The sequence below is a fragment of the Lepeophtheirus salmonis genome, chromosome 12 (genome assembly GCF_016086655.4).
Source record: "Lepeophtheirus salmonis chromosome 12, UVic_Lsal_1.4, whole genome shotgun sequence".
NCBI lineage: Eukaryota > Metazoa > Arthropoda > Copepoda > Siphonostomatoida > Caligidae > Lepeophtheirus > Lepeophtheirus salmonis.
The window spans coordinates 3,885,921-3,908,960 of NC_052142.2; the positions used below are offsets into that span (position 1 = coordinate 3,885,921).

Sequence of the window (23,040 nt, forward strand, 5' to 3'; positions counted from 1 at the left end):
TCAATTATGGGTCTTTGTTTATTCTATATGGAATGTCCTCTTAAAGTATTTTGCCACAAAATAAAGAGTTTTTAAAAGTCTTTTGCTAGGGAAAGTCATCAAAATAATCAAATGAGGCTATGTATTTCTAATAGAAGTGATATTTTATTAGTACTTTAATTAAAATAAACATTAAAAACTAATAAAAAGAAAAGGCACTTTCAAAAAGTACAAAATTGGTCCAAGTCTACAAGTAAGAGGCTTTTGATTGAAATTTAGCTCTTTTTTTATCAGCTTCTGAATTCTCAGATGTCATTCCCTTTTTGGTTAAAAATGGGATGTTATCATTCAGTTTAGCACTTAAATTTTTTCCCATGACATTAAACAAAGCAAATGAAATTCTCTGAAGAAAAGCTGACCAGGAGTGTCCTTCCTCGCACTTTACTCTCACAATGGCAATAATGTAATAGTTTAAACTGAGCTACATCTTGTAAATGAATGTCGCAACAAATGAAGCTCTAGGATTTGGGGTGCCAAGTGAACTGTTTTTCTCTTCAGGAGTAGCTGTGATGTAAAAGAACATGGAGTGAGCATAAAGACAGGAGAAGTAGAGAAGGTCGGATGGACCCCTCTGCTTATAATGTCGATGAACTTTTTCCGGTCTACATGCTGATTGGTTGGGCTATCGAAGGTTATTCAGTCCGGAGATGTGTCTCTGATGACCATTAACTCTTGGCAGGATGTACAGCTGATCTTCTTCTTAAAAGAAAAATCAATATACCCGGCAACAAAGTAGAGAGCATTGCTCTCTCCCTCGAGCGCTAGTTCCTGGAGGTCATCTGGTTGCCAGTTAGTCAAAATGAGCTCCGCTTTTACCAAGTCTTCATCCAGCAGAGCTTTAATTTCTGAAGTAGATATTCCTGAAAATTTTATAAAATAATATATTGTAATTATATTATTCTATTGTAAAAATAAGTCATGCCTAAATAAAGAACCCCACTATTAACAAATATCTTATTTATCTGAGAATTTGGCAAGACTCAGAAAACTAACCTTTTTCTCTACTTCCAGGATCTGTCTTCTGCTGATGCAGTAGATACCTCCATTTAGTTGCCTGTTCCAGCCGTACCTTCTTTCGATGGGATCCGACTGGAACCTGCCGAGGAGTACATAGGGGAAGTCTTCATTTAGCAGAAGATACTCTTCCAGATCTGCTGTGGCAAGGCATGTCTGCATTGCTGCCACGAGGGTCTGCTGTGAGGCCAGGTGCATTACTGTTTTGCCACTCGATGAGAAAGTTGACAAAATCTCTAAAGAAAGAGAGGTCAAGTTTGCTCTTCTCAGAGATTGGTTCCTGAAGCTCATCTCTCTTTTAGTAGCCAACTCCAGGTGTCTTGACGTTTAGGATATTTCCCATAGTTCTGACAAACTCTGAAAATTTGCATGTGTCTTAAAACTCTAGTCTGTTGTCTTCTTTGAAGTAGTACTTAAGTGCTCCAATCGGTGATCCGTGAAACACAGCATCAGCCAATTTCACATTGGTCTTCTTCAGGTTTGAAGGGTTCAATGCTTAGAGGGTCAATTTGTGGGCCTGTTTGACTTTGAAGTGAGACTCCTTTAAGTGAATCCTCCTGAGGTGGCAAAATTTGATCTGAGAGTCTTGTTTCTTCCAAGTGTTGATGGGCGCTCGAGCACTTGAGAACTCCTTGAATTTTGAGTCTCAAGAGACATTTTTCAGTTTCTATACATATTTCCAATACACTTTTTGATGGATAAAGGAGACCTCCATTGGATATCCATGCAATTAAAGAATTGCAGTAGTTACATGGATTATGACAGTAAAGATCTTCTAAGCACTCAGGACATACTAAGTATTTGGAAGCTGACCGTACTAAATATCCACTGATGTAAGTAACCACGCATTCCATGATTTGTGGCAGGCTTTGCACAAAAGTAGGCACATCGTAATAGTCGTGGTCTTGGAAAAGTAAATGTTTTTCTTCCAGCCCATATTTCTTAATCAGGGATAAATCTTCACCATTCAGGTATGATATGACTTCTGATTCTGTCCTCTTGTTCTTTGATATAGTGAATAGTGCAACAGTATCATCGAGTCTTATGCAATTGCCTCCGCCGTCGGAAACATGCTGTCTGACTAGTAGCCCCTTATAAAATGGAGGAAAACATTAAACAAGGTGGGAAAATAATAATTCCCAAAATGCAATCGTATGGTGAAAAACAATAATTCGATATGATCCTGAAAAATAATTAGGAATAAATAAGATTTAAAGTGAAATTAATATTTAAAAATAGGATGAGCCTACCGTACCGGTATTATAAAAACGAAAAAGTATTTAATTTTAATACTGGAACAAATCGAACCAATATAACAGCCCCAGTCACAGGGCCTAACCAAAACAGGTACCCAGTTGGTTCCTGATAGATATCTACCTGAGATAGCTTGTATGTTAAAACATACTTCCTCAAGCTGTTCTTTTCTTCATTTTGACCAAAGGATTGCCAGATTCATTCTTCAATTCGTTATTATACGATAACATTGATTCAATAAATGGTTTCTAAAAGACTTCATTCCCAATAGTAAGAGGAGATTTGAATCCTTTGGCCAAAGGATTTTGGCTGTTGGTGAAATCAAATAGTCGATAAAATCTTTGAATAAAGTCAACAGTTCTTTCATAATTTTTTAATTATGTCAATTGAAGGTCTTTATCGCATCTGCTACAGACGAGTTGAGAAGAGGAGTAGCAAGTTTACCTAATAAAAAGTTAAAAAATACAAGCTTATCATTTTTTTAAAAATATATCATGTTTTCCTACCTTCATTTTCATATTAATGTGTCATTTCTAAGTTTATTTCCAGCCCGTAGTCCTTCGGATAAATGATGTTTTTCCAACTCTTCGAGAAAGCTCCATTCGACCCTTCTACCATCTTTATCCACCATAACTTCGATAGATACAAACGTATTTCTAACTAATTTTATACAATGACATGTATATTCGAAAGCTTTCTTGGCCTTCGATTTAAGAATATAAAAGGAAAATTGAGTAAAACTCCAATCACTATCCAAATTCGATACCAGTTTCGAATGGTACTGAGACTAGGTAGGCATAATTCAAACGTCTTTCTTACATAACTATATGCTTTTGTCGAGTTGAAGATTGGAGAGTTCTTGGAGATTGTATTCCGTTGACATGTGTATTTTTTTAGAACGGTGTGCGAGCTCGGAAATCATATTCATTTGCCATTGGAGCTTCTCCTTAATGGCTTGAGCTGATGAGATAGAATAGGGATGATCCAATTGCACATTTTCCGTAACCTCAAAGCGGGAAAGATCAATCTCGAGTCCAGGAGATGGTTTGACTTTTTTAGGGGGTGATGAGGACCTCTGTTTAGGAGACTTGCGTTTTCGAAGTGTTCTTGCAACTTCTTCTTGAAGGCGAAGCGGGAATATTTTGAATAGAGTCGGCACAATATTTTCTCTCAGCCTTACAACGTCCAGAGTTTAATTGAAGGATTCTGGAGTAAAATGTTCCAAACAAATTATCGAAATTTTTTTGGAAGTAAAGTCATCTCGCTTGACATTCCTTACCCATTATCTGCACCTTTGGATCCTGGGTCGAAAAACGGTTATATGAAATTGAATTGCCAGCAGCATACTTGTTTTTGCAACCATATACGACACAAGACATGGTGATCCTCGACTTGTATGCACCAATAATTTGCATTAACTTATTAATGAATCAGTAAATTTACTAAAGAGTGTTTCGTACAAATAGGTACTCAAGATGGCTGCCAACAGCAGAAGGGTAACTCTCTCTTTTGCTCCTTTTTATTCTATAAGTTATTGTATAGGCCGGTGTACCAAACACGTTGCATTATTTTTTTTCAATGGACCCATGTTGCACGCGTATTTGAATTCATGTTTGCACATGCCCGGTCCTGCTTACAGGAGTACTTGAGTGTTCCCACATTTAGTTAATTTATATCATATATCTTATGTTGGCATTATTAATCCAGTAAATACCATATCATTTTCAGGCGTATTAAATCTGTATCAATAATATTGAATGTTTGTCACTTTGGTCACTTTAAATCAATATTAATTAATTTTAATTTTATAAGTCACAAAATTTTTATGAGTGCTAAGTTTAATAATTCAATATTTTTTTTAATATTTTGATGTTTAAGGACAAAATCTATGTAGAACATGTAGATATGATACTCACCGTGCAAAAATGTTTTCTCAGCATGAAATAGTTCATATATCCAATAAATTGATGAATTCAGGAAAAAAGGTACACATTAAAATTCTTAAATAATAAATTGAGCGATTATTTTCTGTTACAATGGTTTAGTGTATTCAACATCGAGAACCTATTTCCATGTTTTGTATGAAACAAAATTCACTTTTATGTGGGAAATGTTATGATGAAGCAGATATGGAAATTAAGATACAATGTGTTGATGTTGATTCAGCTTATAAAGAAGGAATACACGAAATAGAAAAATCTCTCATTGTAAGATTTTAAAAAATCACAATCTTTTATATTAAAACTAAGATAATAAATATATTTGTTAAAATTCATTAAGTTTTATAATAATTTTACTCCGTAATTTATTTTCGCTTTTAATAAAAATATTTATTCACTAGACGATATGGAATTTTAATTCATCTCTTCAAAATGTAATCAACAAGTTTCAAAATTTTGAAAGCGATCTGCATCATAATCTAGAAATTCAAAAGACAGAATTGAAAAAAAAATATCTTAAAATAACTGAAAATATCAGAAGTATCTATGATGACCTCATTAAAGAACTGGATAAGTAAGTAATTAATAATTATTATTCTGTCTTAATATGCAAAATGGTATTTTAAATCCTGTTTGTAAAGTCAATATGAAATAAAAAATAAGGAATTTCAAGATGAGATTGCCAAGATCAAAAATATTATACCAACAATTCAAATGCACCTGCTGCTTATGACAAGTTTTACTTTTACTACTAACAAGTTGGATTTTTTAAGTATAGTATACGAAGCAATCGATCGCTTAAATCTTTTGGTTCACGTTAAGTTGCCAGAGAGGTAAGAAAGTTTCAACATTTAATTGAATTTGTTTCTATAAATATGTACTTTCAGAAAAAATTTATGCTCCATTGTAAGTGTAGATAATGTTTCCCAATTTTTGAACTCCATAAAAGCAATGCAACTTCTAAATTCAGATGATGGGACACATATTATCAATGGCACAAACAAAGAAAATAAGTCCTCAACATCTATTATTTCGAGTTCTTCCAACACGAATATTGAAGAAAATTCATTCAGTGAAACATTTTATAGATCACAAATTATTGAAAGAGATTTATATCATCATTGCCAAATCTTTGAAGCTCAATTAAAGGTATAAATTTGTTGAATATTGTACAATTTGCCTAAAAAGCCTTTGCAACTTTTCAAAAATAAATTTCGGGTGTTATCGTAATCTTTTTGTTAGTATATATTAAAAAATCTGATTTTGAATCGAAAGTAAATTGATTTTATTGAATGTAATCCGCCTTCATTTGACGTCACATCAATTTAAATAAAAAATAATATATTGAAATAGGTTAACTACTCCACGTTAGTTAATAGGGGGCAATTCCAACTCTAGTAGAAGCAATTTCAGGAAATATAAATCAAAACTAATTCATTAAATTGATAATTTATATGTTTTTGCATGTTATACAACTTTCGTCTGCATCCTTTGATGATTTTCTGAATGTTCAGGTAATATTTTATACGCGTCTCATGCAATTTTATTTTTCATATAATCCCATTAGTTTTCGTTTACGTTTTGGAATAGCGCTAAGGGTATAAATATCACGACCGATAATTTATAAATAATTAAATATACTTCTCTAGCAAATTATAATACCACTTTGGTATTCAGGTAAAAGTATTCAGATAAGTTTTTTTTTTAAATAAAGGCGTTTTTCTGAAGAATCTGAGACTGATAAATAAAATCCAAGACCATATTTTCATCTTGAGACACAAAAAAGTTTGATTTTATTGGATTGTGTTATATTATACAATGCCAAAAAAATTGAAAGATAATTAAAAATATAATAATAATAATAAATATATATATAAAAGAAAAGGTAACTTTGAGGTATATCGGAATCAGTTTAATTAAATCAATTTTTATTAATAATGGCAGTTGTAAACATTAGCAATATTTCCACATATTACCGTTATTTGAATACCTAAAAGTACTTGCCATATTAAGTATTTATTAAAGTATCAATTTTCCAGTTTGAATCAAAGCTACTACTCGATTAATTATTTTTATAACGCGTCGAAAAAATTCCTCTAACCAATCCTTGTAATAACGTATGGTGTATTGTAGTTAGAAATATCGTATATGATATTGAATGTAACTTGAATATATTTTAGGAGAGAAAAAAAAAGTTAGTTACCTCGTTACATCGTGATGGCCGTTTATATTATTATCCAACATTATAGATAATTAATCTTTGAATTCGCCTATACCCAGTCTTTACTCTTTAAACAATCCTTTAGTATATTGAAAAATACATTTTATGGGCGTTTTTAGCGAAAAAGTATTTGTCTTATTTTGTTTAACTATGAAATATTAGTTATCTAGTTTGAACTAAATCATTTACTTGATTTTAAATTTTAATAATCGCTCAACCAGTAAAAAAATATGAAAGGTTGACCTTGAAACCTGACCCTGAAATGTCTTCATATCTATACTCAATCATGGCTCAAATCCTTAACGTCAATCTGCTATGTCAATATCATCCTATCATAACTATTATTTATCTGTATAATCTTAAATTGATCCAAATATTGAGAAAATACGGTCCACCATTGGAATTATATTCTAAAACATTATAAGATACATACACAGCATTACGACAATAGCAAATAACCTGACTTTTATGGATACATTATCATTACAAGTAACACAAGCAGTGACTGCTCGTTATTATCAATTCTTTGGTTGCTGTTACTGACATATTACAATTATAATATTAAATAATATATATAAATTTATTGATATATTGAACTAAATATTGTCAAAATTATAACTAAACCGATTTTAAACTATCTCTAGTGTGATTAGATGTATAGGTATGTATAAATGTATACCTACTAGCAAAGAATTATCCGGTGTTGCTGTGGTAAAGGAAGAAGAGAGAAATCACATTGAAAGTTCTCAAATGAATTGAGAAAATTAAAAAAATATACAGAAAATACTTCTATATACTTAAAATTATAAAATGAATGTTTTTTTTGTCTAAAAAGATCCTGACGTTCATTTCAGCGACATTTTGATATAGTAAATATTATGAAATAATTTACGTTATTATTAGACTTAATTATTGAACGTGAACACTAATGACCCACTAGAGTGGTGTTCAAAATCAAATCGGAGAAGTCTGGGAGGAGTAACTGAGACTCTTATCGGATTTCGTCTCAACTCCGTAATCTTATGTAGAGGGATGAATTTACAAAACATATTGAGTGGGATGGCATTCAAACACTTCGATCGATGGGTTCTCTAGGAGTCGGATCTTTAAAAAAAGGATGTGCATTTTCCAATCATTTTCGTTGTCCAATGTTATGAAAGTAAACGTTTGATTTATGAGCCATTTTGGACTTGATTCAAAACTATATTACTTGTATTTAGTTCTTTTAGGAGAAGGCGTCAAGGGACTTGGGACGGGTCTTTTTGGGTGCTCTTTCATTACTCTGCTAGCTTCATTGAATGCAGAAATATTCATCATTCTTAAAAGAAAGCTAAGATTGTTTAGTTGCGAAGATACCCCTCGCTGAAATAATTGTTGCTCAAATGAACAGACCAATACAAAAAACAAATATTATTATATTTAGTAAATTTAACTCTTCGACTAGATCTTGTTGTGATCGCTGGAGCCGGATATTAAGCTTTATTGTATGGATCTTGTTCTTTTGGATATTAATGATTTCTTTCTTTGAGATACTCTAGATGTGGTTTTTAAAATTACTGGATTAAGATTTAATTTTTTATACGTTTTAGACTTTTTATAGAAACAGCGTCTTGCTTTACAAATAAATATTCAATTTTGAAAGTATGACTACTTCAGGATATGACTTTTGCTGGACTGGTGTTAGGGGATGCAAAGGACCTTTGACACAATCCACACGAATCTAAAGATACTCGGCTCTAAAAATATCCCTGGGAACACATGATAAATTTGATGAATCATCTGTACCATCTTAAATCATTCCAAAATCCAAATGATTAAAACACACTTTCATATTTTTTATATATTCGTGATCCACAAAAGTTGAAATTTTTTCTTATTATTAATGAAATTACTAGATTTCATAATATCTAAACTAGTTAAGGCAGTAGAAGGAGGTATTGAAATTGTTAAGGGGATCCTCCGGAGACCAAGGATTACAATAGGCAAAGTAAAATGCAATTGAGTGTTTTTAGCTTTCAATGCAGACTTCATGACCCAATGCTCACTTTCTATAGTTCCATTGGTTTAGAGATAGTACGATGTCCTAAATAGTCGATGAAAACTAACCATGAGTGATAGTTGATGAAATCATTCCGATTCTTACTGTTTTCCAACATCAGTAATTACATACAATGGTTCTCCGAGACAAAAAAAAATCCATACGTATATAAAAGCATTTGCATTATCTAAGGTAATAAAACCAGTTAGTTGACAAACTTCAATCCATTGAGAAGCTCCATCAAAACTAATTAGACTGTACTTATACTGTAAAAGAGAAGATTACCCTTAAATATCCAAATGAATAGTTTGAAATCTACCGCCAGCACAAAATGATTTCTATATCAGTCTTCATACGACGATCCACCTTCGACGTTTGACGATTCTCACATTCTGCTGCACATGCCTTTATTTCTTTGTTCATAAATGACCAGAAATAACGTGACTTAATTATTTGATGCTGTTGATTTTCCAATTGAATTTTATAATGTGAAACCAACCAAAAATCTATTTATGAAGGGAAGCAGGGACATAAAGAGAAGGAGATTGAATTGGTATTTCACAAGTAATTCCATCTCATCCGAAATTTGTATCTGCCGAAATTGATGTCATCATAATACTTCTTAAATTCTTATTTTTCTGATAAAGCGATGGTTTGAGGATTTGAAATTCAGGGTAAATAAATAGATACAGAAATTTATCTAACACTTGCAATTCGACATGATAAATTTTCAGCGGTCTATGTTGTTTTTACCTCGTATATATTGAATTTTATGTTAGTTAATATGGAAAAGGTCTTATCAAATATTAATTGGAGCCCAATTGTATAAATCAATCTAAAACTGTTTTTGCCAGCACTGAGTACTCATTCATCAGAGAAATTCAGAATTTTTTAAGTGTTTTGGTTTAAAATTTTGTTTTAGTGTTTGGTCGTATGTAAGTTAAATAAGCAAATCTTCCATATCAGTATACAGATGGTTAGCTGTGATGTGAAAAAGGTTGTATCCAGTTATGTTTTTGTGAGCACTACCTTCTTGGAAATATTTTCTCAGAAGAGACTTATAAAAATATGTATTCTATGTTAAGAAATATTATTTTGTTTAAAAGATACTTAAAGTTTTATTAAACTAATTCAAATGGTAAACTGAGATACTTGAATAAAATTGAGTGAAATGATGCCTTGTAGAGAGGGCTTTAAAATTTAGGATGTTTTTCAAGGACTAATAGTAGGAACATAACGGGACACGATAGGATCTGAGACTAGTCAAATTTTATGTTCCCTATAATAGACCAATACCTTCCATTTTTTATTAATATAGTGATAGAAGAATATCATGTCAAACGTTATTAATAAAATATTGAAATGTTTGTTCTTATGTTATAAAAATATGTCTTATTGTTACTACAAAAAGTACTCAATCAGCTAGATTCCCAGGCTGATTTTCATCAGAGTGTAGCTTATAAATTATTCACCATATATGTCAATTTTACGAAAATTGAAGTTTTTTTTCTGTCCTCCTTCTTCACTTTGCTTAAATTGGTCCTGAGTATGTGTATTAGAAGTTATTGTAAGGTCTTTTTTTCTTTTTCTTTTTGAGGGTCATATATCTAAAATATTTAATTCAACATGCACAAATTTTATAGTTGTGGAACAAATGATTGAGTAATTCCAGTGGCCGTTTTTGTCTGAGTTGGCTCAGTAGTAGTTTCTAAATTTGCATCTTTGAATTTACAATAAAAACACGACTACATACAAAAAGAGTAACGGGCACCCCTGTTGTGTCTTTTTAACTTCTACCATAAGAGGGGACAATATGTGAAGACACAACAAGGGTGCATGCTCCTTACTCTTTTTGTTTGTAGTACTATTTTATGTTCCTTGTTGGACATTTTAGTTATGATTAAGGCTAGCCATACGAGCAAGTGAAAGGAGAGGATGGGAGTAAGACATATGGTACTTTTGGTTAAGGTCTATTCTTGAAAATCAGTTACCTATTATATTACGAATTTGGAGGATAGAATATGATGTGTTTTTGCTCTATTAATATTTAAAATAACACTAAAGGAGAGTTAATAAAAAAATCAAAAACTAATAGTAATCATTTTTACCCGTGGGAGTAGATTAGATGTAAATGGATCAATTAAACTATTATGTAACGTGTATTAGCAAGGATATATCCGGTTCAGTTTCAGCAGTTCTATTGGTCCCAATTCTTTTTTAAAGAGGATGAGTTTGGTAAGAATCACTTAAAACAAGGGGTGTCGCTAGAAAGTTCGGTGTCCCAAAATGATATTAAATACAAATAGGGCTGCTGCTACCTAATACGCAGAGTATGTAGTGCCCCAAGCTCAATCAGGGTCCCTGAAAGCTAAGGTGCTAAAGAAAATGGGTTTCAAAGTGGCACATGAAGATGGAAAATTGAGGATTACTTTCAGTCTACAAATACATAGTACACATGTTTCGTATAAAGGGGGCTTCAGAAAAATGTATTATTTTAGAGGGTCATGGTATTGTAAAGTTTGGGAACCCTTGGTTTAAGAAATGTTGTAGGCCTCATATTGTAGGACCCAACAAGCTAATTAGTGGGCCTGGATCCATAATCTATCAACCCTTCCCTCTTTTATATACATCGTCTGGTGCCTAAAACAACTTTTCCAGATCCATAAGAAGCCCTGAGCAATTTGGAACTCGTATACAACTGTATTTACCTAATGACGTGAAAAAAAAATCATTGAAAAATGCTGACATTGCACAAAAAACTCAAAAAAATGACTTATTAATTAAAGTTACTTTATTTTTTATAATATACACTGTATTTTCTTTTTATATTCCATATAGGAACAAAAGTTCAATAACCGAAACCGATAAACAATATTTGTGGTCTTAGTTCCGTTCTTTGTTCGACATTGCTGGTTCCAGTTTTAGCCGTTCAAGAACTGGAACCACTTGAACCACTAAACTGATAAGGGCACAATCTTGTATATGTATGATAGTAAGTGATATAAGTATGAGTAAATTAAATAACACAATAAAAAACGATGTACTATTGTTAAAAAATATTCATGATAATTTTTAATAGAAGTTATAAGCAGAAAATCAGACAATGATAAATATTAAATAAAACAAACAGATTCAACAAATTATTAGCGACAAATATAAGTTATACATGAAATCAATTAACCTATTGAGTTCATGTTCATTAAAAACTTCAGATCAAAGTCATAAACAGGAATTCAAATTTTCATGTTTATGTCAATATTAGCCAAACCAACGACGTAAAGTATATAGTGCACATCTCTTTTACGGAGATGCTGAGCACTCTTATAAGACATGTTGCTCATTTCCTAAATCAAGATTGGATTTCAAGATATCTTTTTCTACTATTCATTCAGAAAACTAGAAAGGCAAGTAAGTTTAGCAGCGAATTCTTTGGCTTTGTTTAAAGTTGCAGTTCAGGTCAATAATTTCGTAAAATCGGACAATGTAAGCGATACAGGATCTAGAATATCACTATTACGTGTTTCAATTTTTAAAATTAATTTTCCAATCCGTCGCCTGTTAAGCTTGTTACAGATAATGGAGAAACAATTCAAGTATTTGGAGAGTTAACTTCTGTAATAGAAATCAAAATCATTATTCATGAGTCATACGTGGACTTTTCTTGTAGCTGATATAAGTAATACTTGAACAGAAGATGAAGTCGAATAGAGAATCAGGAGTGTTGGGGATGGGATATCCATGGTCAAAAATATGTACTCCTAGGAATGGGAAGAATGGTGAATGCTGATCCATGTATCCGAATACTTTGTAGTTAAGATCGTTCCAAATTACCATGAATTACTCTATACTTTACAAGCTGTTCAAACTAATATTTAAGTAATAACTTAATAAGTTGTTATAATATCAATAGCTTATTTAAAAATTCAGCAGTATATATTACTAATTGTTATAACTCAAAATATCAACAGTTTAAAAAAAATCCATCTTTTGAGATACACACCGTTATCGAAAAATATATGCAAGAAAATAGAATGTCTCAAGAAATACCTTGGGAAGATAAGCGACAATGTATCCCCAAAGACCACAATATTATCTCACTTAATAGATGGGGGCTGGGTTCAGTCCGGTGTTAACTTCGTCAAGCCTGACGGGACAAAATCATTTCGTTAACGAAACTTTTTCCATGACAAAGACGAGACGAAGACGAAAATCTAACCCAAATCATGACAAAGACGATACTTATACGAAAATCTGACAAAACTCATGACAAAGAGATGGACTCCAAATATTGATTAAAAAACCATTCAACTTAGTAGCATTGAACATAGGGGAAATTATTATGAAACACATCCGGAACTTTGTAATAAAAGAAATTGGTACGACTTTAATGAGTCAGTTGAAACAAGCTGGAGATTCGATTAGAGCTATGGAACAATAACAGCTCTGATTAATTATACCATAAATGACTTATGTAAAATAATTGGATTTGATAACACTGAAAATTACCATGTTAGTATGGGAAAAGTTGATAATTCCATAAAAAAATATGGGGATAAATTAATAAATGAACATGAAGACTCTTTAGAAAATGTTGAATGTTTTGGCTTTAATTGAAAGAAGAGTCAGTTCAAAGCTGTTCATTCTGATAAAAATCCCTGGACAAAAACACTATAGTAAAGTACACCGGAGCCACATATGTCGACCATTTTGTGCCTACGAAATGAAAGGGAATTTCAATTGCAGACGAAATCGTGAGTGTAGCTGAAAAAGTTTAATATAAAAAAACCGTTAAATTCAATATTAGCAGATGTGTGTGGAGTAAACACTGGTCCTGAGAATGGGGATATTAGATTTGTCGAATTATAATTACAACGATCTTTACAAGTCATTATTTATTTATTATATAGTGAAAGATCTACTAGTTATGACCCTAATTGGTACTTCAATTTGAAACTTCTTGTAAAAATTGTATTAAATTTATAGGCTCCTATGTTTTTTTCTATTCGAAAAAAACATAACGTGGAGAGTGGTTCCAAGCTTTTGTTCGAGCAGCTATCGCTTGCAAGGGATATGTTACGAGAATAACCATAATAAATGTCGACCTTCAAACAGGTCTATGAAAATAATTCATATTTTGCTCATTCTGTTGCAATTTTGTTGACAAGTTGTAAGATTCTAACATAGAAATATATAAAAATAGTTCTAAAATACATCTTGGAAGCCAGAAAAAGGCAGTCAAAGATAAAAAATATTAGAAAATTCAAAATACCAAAGGGTAATATTAACTAGATGGCATCAAATTATTTTGACATGTTGATTGGGAAAAACATAAACCCATAGAAATTTTATCCCTTCCCTTTTCTAAGAAATATTCAAATGAAGAACTAATACTTACAGCTCAAGAAAAGTGAAATTTAGAATTAAATCAAATCCTTAATTATTCTCAAAGTGTGGAAAGGCTAGTTGTCCTGACTTCAAGGGTTTCAAAATATGAAATTGGACAGAATAAAGGCATTCTAGTACTCTGAATAAGGTGAAATCGTTCAATAAACTTCTATGTAAAGAAAATGTAATTTTCATGACATGTATACATATAATTTTAGTAGGTTTTACTTAATTAATAATCTTTGGAAGGGCTGCTGTTGTAAGATAATTTCTTCGGGGCATATCAAAAAATATATATTATTGCAACCTTACACTAATGTTAGACCAAATCTGTAAAATAACTATAGTGAGTTTTGAAAAGACATAGAGTAAAACCAAAACTATTTGTGTAACCATTTGATATACGTAATTCACCCTTTAAATGCGTATCTTCATATTATTTCAATTTAAAAATAGTGGGGACTCTAATATACTGCCTCCTCTCACCAAATTTTATAATGATTATTATGTAAAATACATATCAAATCAACTATGACTAAACATTTTGATTTCCTTGGTGAAAGTGGTAATAGTTTTATATTTTTTAATTAGGGCAATTTCTTCTCAAGGGTTGAGAATTATTTCAAAACTTCACTGGAAGATGTAATCAAAAAGTAGCTACTTTGTCCTTTTTGTTAGATGTTTCCATATCCTTTCTTATTATTTTTTGTTGCCATAAGCTTATAGTGCCTCAGAATATAAAAATATTTTATATCACCCTGCATCTTATTGAGTTTATTATTTTACTAACTTATTTTATTTCAGTAGGTTTGATAAACTTGATTACAGAGAATTTTACTTACACACACTTTACAATACTAGCTTCACTATGATGAAAGTCCATTATGATAAACTATACCATGAAGAAAACTTAATTCTTAAAAAAACCTTTGAGACATTACTTCAATAATATTTTTTAAATTATATATTCCTTAATTTAATATATTTTCTATTATTTAATGAATAAAAATTATTTTGTTCAAAAATACCATTGCTAGATTCAGTTCTTTAAACTTGCACCAGAAAAATAAATTTCATGCACTTTGAGATACAATGTTTTTTTTCTAAATTTACAACATATGAAACACACATAAATAATCCGTCCTGCCAAGGTAGTTTTATGGCGGTCAAGTTCCCCTTGAAGGACTTTATAGGTTGGTGAGTTCAATAATCCTCTCAACATGTATTCATTTAGAAACAATTTTTCTCTCATTAATTACTGTTGCTCCCGGAAGTTGATTAATCCCTATCATAAATTTAGAAAATGTAGACTAGTTTATAGGATAGGTCGTGACTATTATAAATAGTGATAAATATTCCTCTTAAAAAAAATTAGTAAACTTATATATATATATATATATAAATGTGTTTTACCATTTTTCTTTGACAAAACCACTGATGTTGATATAAAATGTAACATTATGATCTTTCTATAGAATATCCCTGAATATATAGTTTATTATTTACAAAGTTTTGGATCGAAAACATAGGTCGAAGGAGTTCTTTTTTAGTACAAGTAGTTTGAACATATTGATCTTTTATGGTCAACGGATTTGATTGGTCAACTTCATCTTGTGTTGGAGTTAAAATACTCTCATTGATGTTCTCAGTCTGTACCTCCTCCACTAACAAATCCAAGTATTGATCAGGAATCAGGATCATACTGTTGTCATCGATATTAATTATGTTACCATTCCATAAAAAAATATAAGTTTATAAATTAAAATTTCTGAAGAAGATTTAAAGACCTTAAACCTCCCCCATTTTCAATTTTGAGTAAACAAAATTTTTCGTTCAAATGGATTTTATTTCTTACTTTTGAACAAGGAAAAAGAAAGTGAACTGCATCTCGTTTCAAATGCCGATATATTTCCCCCCATGGAAGCTAGAGTTTGCCTTGGCACTCGGAATCTTCTGGCTTGAAGTATTTTTCACATAATACAGAGTATGGTCATGGCCTCCAGAGTGAACCAACATCGTATTTTCGTTTCAGATCAATCCGCTATTAAATTAATGTACCTTTATTGAAAGGAATCGAAATTATCCTCCTCTCGAGCACCCAGGGACTACACAAGACGATGGTATATGTACAAATTATAGTAATAACGAATTTACAACTTATAAATATCGCCATATTACGATTTGTAAAGGTAAAATATTATTAATTAATAAGAAATAGTAATATAAGTGGAACTATTAAGTATTAACTATAAGTATTATAAGTTATTACTTATTATTTAATAATAGGTAAAATAATTAGTAAAGAATCGTAACCGGTGTTTTTGTCCCTAACAATTTCACACCGTTCATGTTTTTCGCTGGTAATTGTTTCCCGAGGAGATTTTATCACATGACATCTTCACCGCCTTTTTATGTCTTTCATTTATCGGTTCGAACTTTACTGTTGTATCTCGATCATAATAATTATATTATTATGGTATATAGCTAGGAGAAGAAAATAAAAGGAACAATTATAAAGAAGTAATTTTTAATCTTGCACTGTTTATAGATTCAATATTATAAGGAGAAGGAGTAAGAACTATACTATAGTATCATACATTCTAGCTTTCCTTCATTATTTTCTTGGTTGTTATATTCTTCAGTCCTAGCAATGAGTGAAGAGAATAAAAACAAAGCTTGGACCGTAGGCTGAAAGACCTATGTTTCAGTCATTAGTCTATAAGCAAAGCATTTTGGGTAAATTACTATCCCCCCTCTGATAATGAGCATGGCAACCATGAAAAATTGATCATTGCATTAGAAAAGAGCAGCTTAGCTGTCATAAAGTTTCATTATATGAGTTACAAACAGCAGTCATGAGGGTGAATGAGTATGGAAAAAAACAAGAACATAGTCAAAAATTAATCCTATGTCGATCTTCAATTCTACTCTGAGTCCAACAGGGAATTACAATTATGAACCCATAACAAATCCTCTGGGTTAATCTCTGTGTTTTATGGGCACACTTAAATGTGGAATCCAGTTTCGAATATATATCAATCATATGTTTTATATAACAGAACAAGAAGTTCACTCCTCAGGAATTAAATAATAATAATAACAACATAGGAAAAGAAAATTCTCTCTTCATTTGCGAACTAAATAAATTACATATACGAGTATATTGTTGTAATATTATAATACAGGTACTAGGAAAGATGCCCTGGAGTAAAATTCATCATTAAAAACATTAATATTAATAATAAATTATAAAAATCAGACTGATAAAAAACGACTTAAAGGGGCGGAGAAAAAAGATTGATAAGTGGTTTCGGTATTGTTTGGTGAAATCCTGGATATATGCCAGCAAGTCAAGTAAAAAGAACTGTGAATGTTTTTCTCCAAAGAAGATGTGGGATCTTCGTTCCATTTATTTTATTTTTGTAATCGTATGAGACCTCAAATACCTGTGGTGAAGAGTACCATAAGCGATAGGTTTGGTAAATAATATCTTATCAACTAAGAAAAGGAAGGCTCCTATAACCTTTCCTCCTATATAATGAGTTAACACAGCATTAAGTTGGAAGCATTACATTGTACACATAAATAAAATGTTTGATTTATTTAAGTATAGAATCATGCTAAAATATGTATTGCATCAGGTTGTCACACTAGCTATAGAGAACTAAGTCCGAAAGTATCGAAAATGACCCCAAAACATAATGAAGCGACATTCTCATATGTTTTCTAAGGATGAGTAATTAAGAAAACTTTAGATTCAAGGCGTACCCCGCCAAAATTATGGACCTTCAAAATATTCTGCCCTTTGTGAATTTCTTTTTATCTCCTCCGATTGTAAACTTGAATCTGAGGAAACTAGCTAATTTTGTCGTAAAGACCTTAAAATTTCCAAATTTTCCTCTTCCAATAGTTAGCTCCAAAGCTTGTCTTTCTTCATCTCGGCTACTTAAGGAAAGTTATATTTTTTAAAAATGATATCAAGAACTTCGGGATGATTGACACTTATGTTCCTTCGCAGAACTTCGCGTGAAGCTTTAAATCTAGGTCTTGACAATGGTAACATTTCAATATGGCGATAAACGATTTAGTAATCCAGAATCACCAAGTTTTTAAATTGCAAGGACATTCATATTTTCGAATGGCATAAATGATTCACAAGTATTAATCAACTTTAGATTAAGTCTTGAAGTGTCTGGGATGTAGAACAATTAATAGTCTATACAGAACGTACAGCACGAATTCAATCTCATAAATGGAATTGCTATCAGATCACTGTGATGAAGATAATAAATTAGATTGCCAAGGACACTAACGAACTCGAATCAATTAAATATTTATAATTGTAGGATACGAAGTGGAATTGACTGTAAGAGGAATCACTTTGAATTTTAATTGAGGAACTGTGGATGGAGAATGAACTCCGATTCATGTTATTGATAATGGTTATTTAGCAATTTTCCACGAAGTTAGAAGTCATTGTCAGAGACCTAGATGCTAAAAGTCATCTCTACATTGAATATACCATCCATAATTGGAAGTGAGACCCACCAACTACGGCATGTGAGTCTCTTCATAAAAGGACGATATCTCTGAACATCAAGTTCAAGGCTGGAGGTGTATGGGCAGGATATCCCAATGAAAATATACAAATTCACGGGAACAAAGGTACGTGCAGGTCCCTATACCAAAAGATCCATCCAATTAATCAATAAATTAGAGGACCAAACCGCGAAGACATTTATTTACACTACACACTCATACAAATTCAAATACAATGTATGTTTCAATGTCCTTTTTAATTTTCAATTCTCCCTTTAACTTAGATCTTTGTATGTAGTTACCATTGGCAGCCATCCCTTCCTTGTTTTTTTATTATTCAATGGTTTGATATAAGTCTCAAGGCTCCAGACTAGCTCATTGAGCTTACAATGAGAATAAAATATGACTTCAACGTAGAGGCAATACTAAAAAAGTATCTTACGATAATATTTGCATGCAAATCAAAAAAGATTCCTCTTTCTGTAGGTCTGAACAAACAATTGTAAGATATATGGACTCAATGGACTTTTAAACTATATTATATTTCATATTTTTATTGTCTAGAGGGGATTTCTCCTTATCTTTTAATAACCCTTTAATCTTTTATACGTTTTTAAACAACTGGAAATTTATTTAGTACAAATTATTTTTTTCAATTTTTATAGAACTGTACAATTCTATATATTTGGCTGATTTTATAATATTAAAATATTCTTAAAAAACTGCAAACATGCAAATTTAACAATATTATCATATATTTTCTTAAATTCTCAAACACTTGCTATTTGCAAGTAACTTATTTTTCCAAATATAAATGCCTTAAATTAGCTCCATTATGATCTTTTATATATAATTGGTCATATTCATACTCTCAGATATTTTTTAAGCGAAGTTGTCATAGAAATAATCGTTGTTGATCTGATCTTACTTTATTCTGAGGAGACAATATTATTATTATTTCTGAATTATGTGATACACTATTATTATTATTTCTGAATTATGTGATACACTATTATTATTATAATATAACACGTCATGATTTTTAACCTTCCAAACGTTATAAATTACATCCAGCAACATTTTTTCCGCCTCCTATTTCGATATTCGACTTTTTCATCACGACATAACACTTGGTTGTGTGGGCAAGGAAGAACAAGATAGGGTTCTTAATTTTTGCGACATGGCATGCAATTATAAATTAGGGCCTCCAGAATACTGTGAAAAGAGAGATCCATATAAATAAGTGATTTTATTCCCAAGGACCTACATTTTTTAGGGATCAGACTTTAAAAATGGTGACAATTTTTATAGATTCTCTCGAAATGTGTGTTGTTTGACATTTTTTGAATGGATAAAAAAGAAGAAAGGATGAAGTTCTTTAGTGAAGATAAACATTTCAATCATGTGGGTCAAATCAAATTTTATTTCTAAATGGAAATGTACCCTTGGTCGTTTACTTACTCATTATCTGAAAAATTATCTTACATAGGGGACAAAAAGATCTATTGAGAATCCATCAAATAACCCTGGAAGGTTACCTTCTTTTTCGGAAACTTTAGTACCATTGTATAGGGATCCCATTATAAAAAAATCTTTTTGACGATTGGACATTAAAAATTGATAGATCCATAAAAAATCATTGAAATTTTCTTCAAGTGGAAAGAAAAAGACTACAACATTAATGGTGTAAATTTTGCATAAACAAACATTTAAAGCATGCGTCTAAAAAAATCATATGTAATAATATTAATAAATGTTGAATCACCGTTATCTCGAAACTGATGTTTTTTATTTCAAAAAAGTTTCTTATATGTTCAAAATTTAAAAAACAAACCCCTGTATACCACATTAGAGATACAAAACAGAAATCTCTGAATAATTTATCCTATTGCAAATGTTTATCAAATCACTTTGAACACTAAATATAAAGGGAAATGTGAATGCTCAATAATCATATACTATATTCTATAATAATTTTTTCGTTGATTTAGCAAAGATTGATGACTCAAAAGTAAAAAGTATTTAACTGAATTAATAGTAAACGACGCATAATATATCACAGGAATGATTAAGAAGAAGTATTTCCCAATAAAATATAAAGTATAGGTATTCCTTCTTGAAATGAGTAAAATAAAGAACTCAAAAGTCAATTTCTACAAGTCCCAGATATTTGCTTTCTCTCTTCAACTGCGTATTTTTACTTCATACATTTCTAGTTAACTCACTACATATGTAAAAACATTTGTAACTGAAAGTAAGTTTTCATAAAATAATTATCAATACTTGGTATTATTATAATTTAAAAAAAAGTTGATAGTTATTATTTTGTTAATGCTAAAAAGTATTTGTTAACCCTTAAATGTTTTTTTGTTTCATTCAATATAAATACCTTTCGATATACCAATCATGAGTTTACCTAATCAAAATGTTAATTTTAGCAGTTATTATTATTATAGGAGTTAAATCAAAACTTCGATGAAATTAAGAATTATGTGAGTAAGCTTCATGTTGAAATTACAGCACAAAGAACATCATCGAGTTTCACAATTATTGACAATATAGTTAATGAATCTTATGCTCTCAAATCAAAAATTGAAAAAATTGAAATGAGTATAAACAAAAAAAAACTAGCATTTTCCAGAAAATGGAATCAACAGGAAGAAAAACATTTAAACGAACAATCTGTCTTTAAGGAACAAGTTAGTTTTTTTAAACTTATTACATTTTATTTTATATATTATTATATTCGAATAGTTTTATTATGATGGAATACTCGTTATTAAATTTTTAATAAGTTTTTGAAATTTTAACCAATCGATACCTTTTTTTATTTATCAATAAATAAACAGAGAAATAGGTTATTTATAAAACTGTAAAAACATACTGAATAGTGGTGCATATAAAATATTAATAGAATATTGGCTTATTATAGAAGATTTTCTTTTCTTATTTGCTTCTCCTGTCATGTCATTGCTCAACTGACACCCAATAAGAAAATGTTTCCATTTACAAAGTGTTACGGAGGCTGTGAGCTGTAAAAAATATGCCCTGCAGGAATTCAAAACATTATTAGAATTTAAAATAAACAAACAAATCCCTTTCTATATTAGGATCAGTGATGCATAAAATGCCCTACCGGTATGTAAAAATAAAACATACTGAAAATTAACGTGGTATTGCTGATAATTCGAAGAAAAATTTGGGAAGAGAGCAGCTTAGCTGTCATGACGTTTTATTAGATCAGCTACAAAAATTCTTGGGTGAAAGGAAATAAAAACAAATCCCACTCTGTATATGGCAAGGGCATTTGTAAAAGCCACTCACTCATTGTGACGACATAGATCATTTTTATGTGATGTAATTATTGATGGACCAGTTATCTTTGAAGCAGACGTTTATTATTAATTAATAATTATTAGTAATAAGTGAATTAGTAATATCAACAACATATTAAAGTAAACTCCGATATATTTTTTAATAATGGATAATCAAAATGTTATTTATTTAAGGAAATTATATTCTAGGTGAATTTACAAATACTGGATCAAAAGAGGCGGTTGCTCTTAAATATAATGATTACTTGTTTCACTTATGCTTTCTTCTTTATTTTTTATATTCCTGGTTATATCCACACTTGATGAAAATTATATAGACGTTTTTTTCAATGACAGCCATTACAGGTCCAAAAGAAAAACTAAAACATCATCAGATGAATTAAGTGGAGAACTAATATGTAATTATGAAATCAATGAGAATAATTAAGTATTATAAGAGATCAACGAATAATCTATCTTCTATCTCTGTTGGAATATTGACTATTGAAAGTTCCATGGGGCAATTTTATAAATTTGAGCTCATTTGAAAACAAGAGGGCGTATTTTTAAGCAGGTATCTAATTGCCACTTGATACATATACATTAAAAAACAAAACTTAATGAATTATTTACATATATATCTTTCTTTTTAGGGATTAATAAAGACAATATGGTATTAGTTATAAGTTAATTAGAGCAAATCCATCTATGTATGAAAGTCCCTCGCTCATGTGTACCGGATAACATTATTTTTGTGATGAAGACTAAAAGGGTTGAGAATGAGGAATCTTTTGATGTAAAGTGAATTCTTCTCCAGTATGACTATTCATCTCTAGAAAGTTTAATATGTTTCTAGGAATGCTGACGAAAGGGAAAAGGTTACACATCCCTTCATTACAGATGTATCTACCCAAATATATTATAATTCAAGTATAAATTATATCTAATCAATGGTACAGGTGACTCATCGTCCTAGTTTTTATTATAGTGGATACATTTTCCTTACATATTGTTGTTTTCAATTTTCATTGCCTTGTTGCATAGTTAATCGGAAGTGTTAAAAGTAAACTCGTCTTGGAAAGAATAGTATAGATTAATGAACATAGAGTAATGAGAAATCGGAATCAACAAAAACCTTTGAAGTGTCTCACACCTGAAACATTCTGCACCATTCGCAGCAGAATGAATCTTTTTTATTAGCTATATTTTAAAAATATAATAGAATCAATTAATAAGATTAAAAAAATGAGGTAACGGATGACTTATAAATAGGAAATCTAATGTTATAGTTTATTT

The 23,040-nt window shown here is 30.8% G+C and overlaps 1 protein-coding gene across 4 annotated transcripts in view; it reads left to right on the plus strand.

The window, feature by feature from the left end:
* LOC121126629 (uncharacterized) overlaps positions 1-23,040 on the plus strand; it is a 74,192-nt gene that overhangs the window by 43,126 nt on the left and 8,026 nt on the right. For 3 of the 4 annotated variants that reach the window (XM_040721930.2, XM_071892392.1, XM_071892394.1), the window contains 6 exons: positions 4,186-4,292; positions 4,353-4,514; positions 4,649-4,821; positions 4,889-5,080; positions 5,135-5,396; positions 20,887-21,129. In XM_040721930.2, coding sequence (XP_040577864.1) covers positions 4,186-4,292; positions 4,353-4,514; positions 4,649-4,821; positions 4,889-5,080; positions 5,135-5,396; positions 20,887-21,129 — 1,139 coding nt within the window. The remainder of the gene's footprint in view (positions 1-4,185; positions 4,293-4,352; positions 4,515-4,648; positions 4,822-4,888; positions 5,081-5,134; positions 5,397-20,886; positions 21,130-23,040) is intronic. The other variant, XM_071892393.1, reaches the window with a different exon arrangement.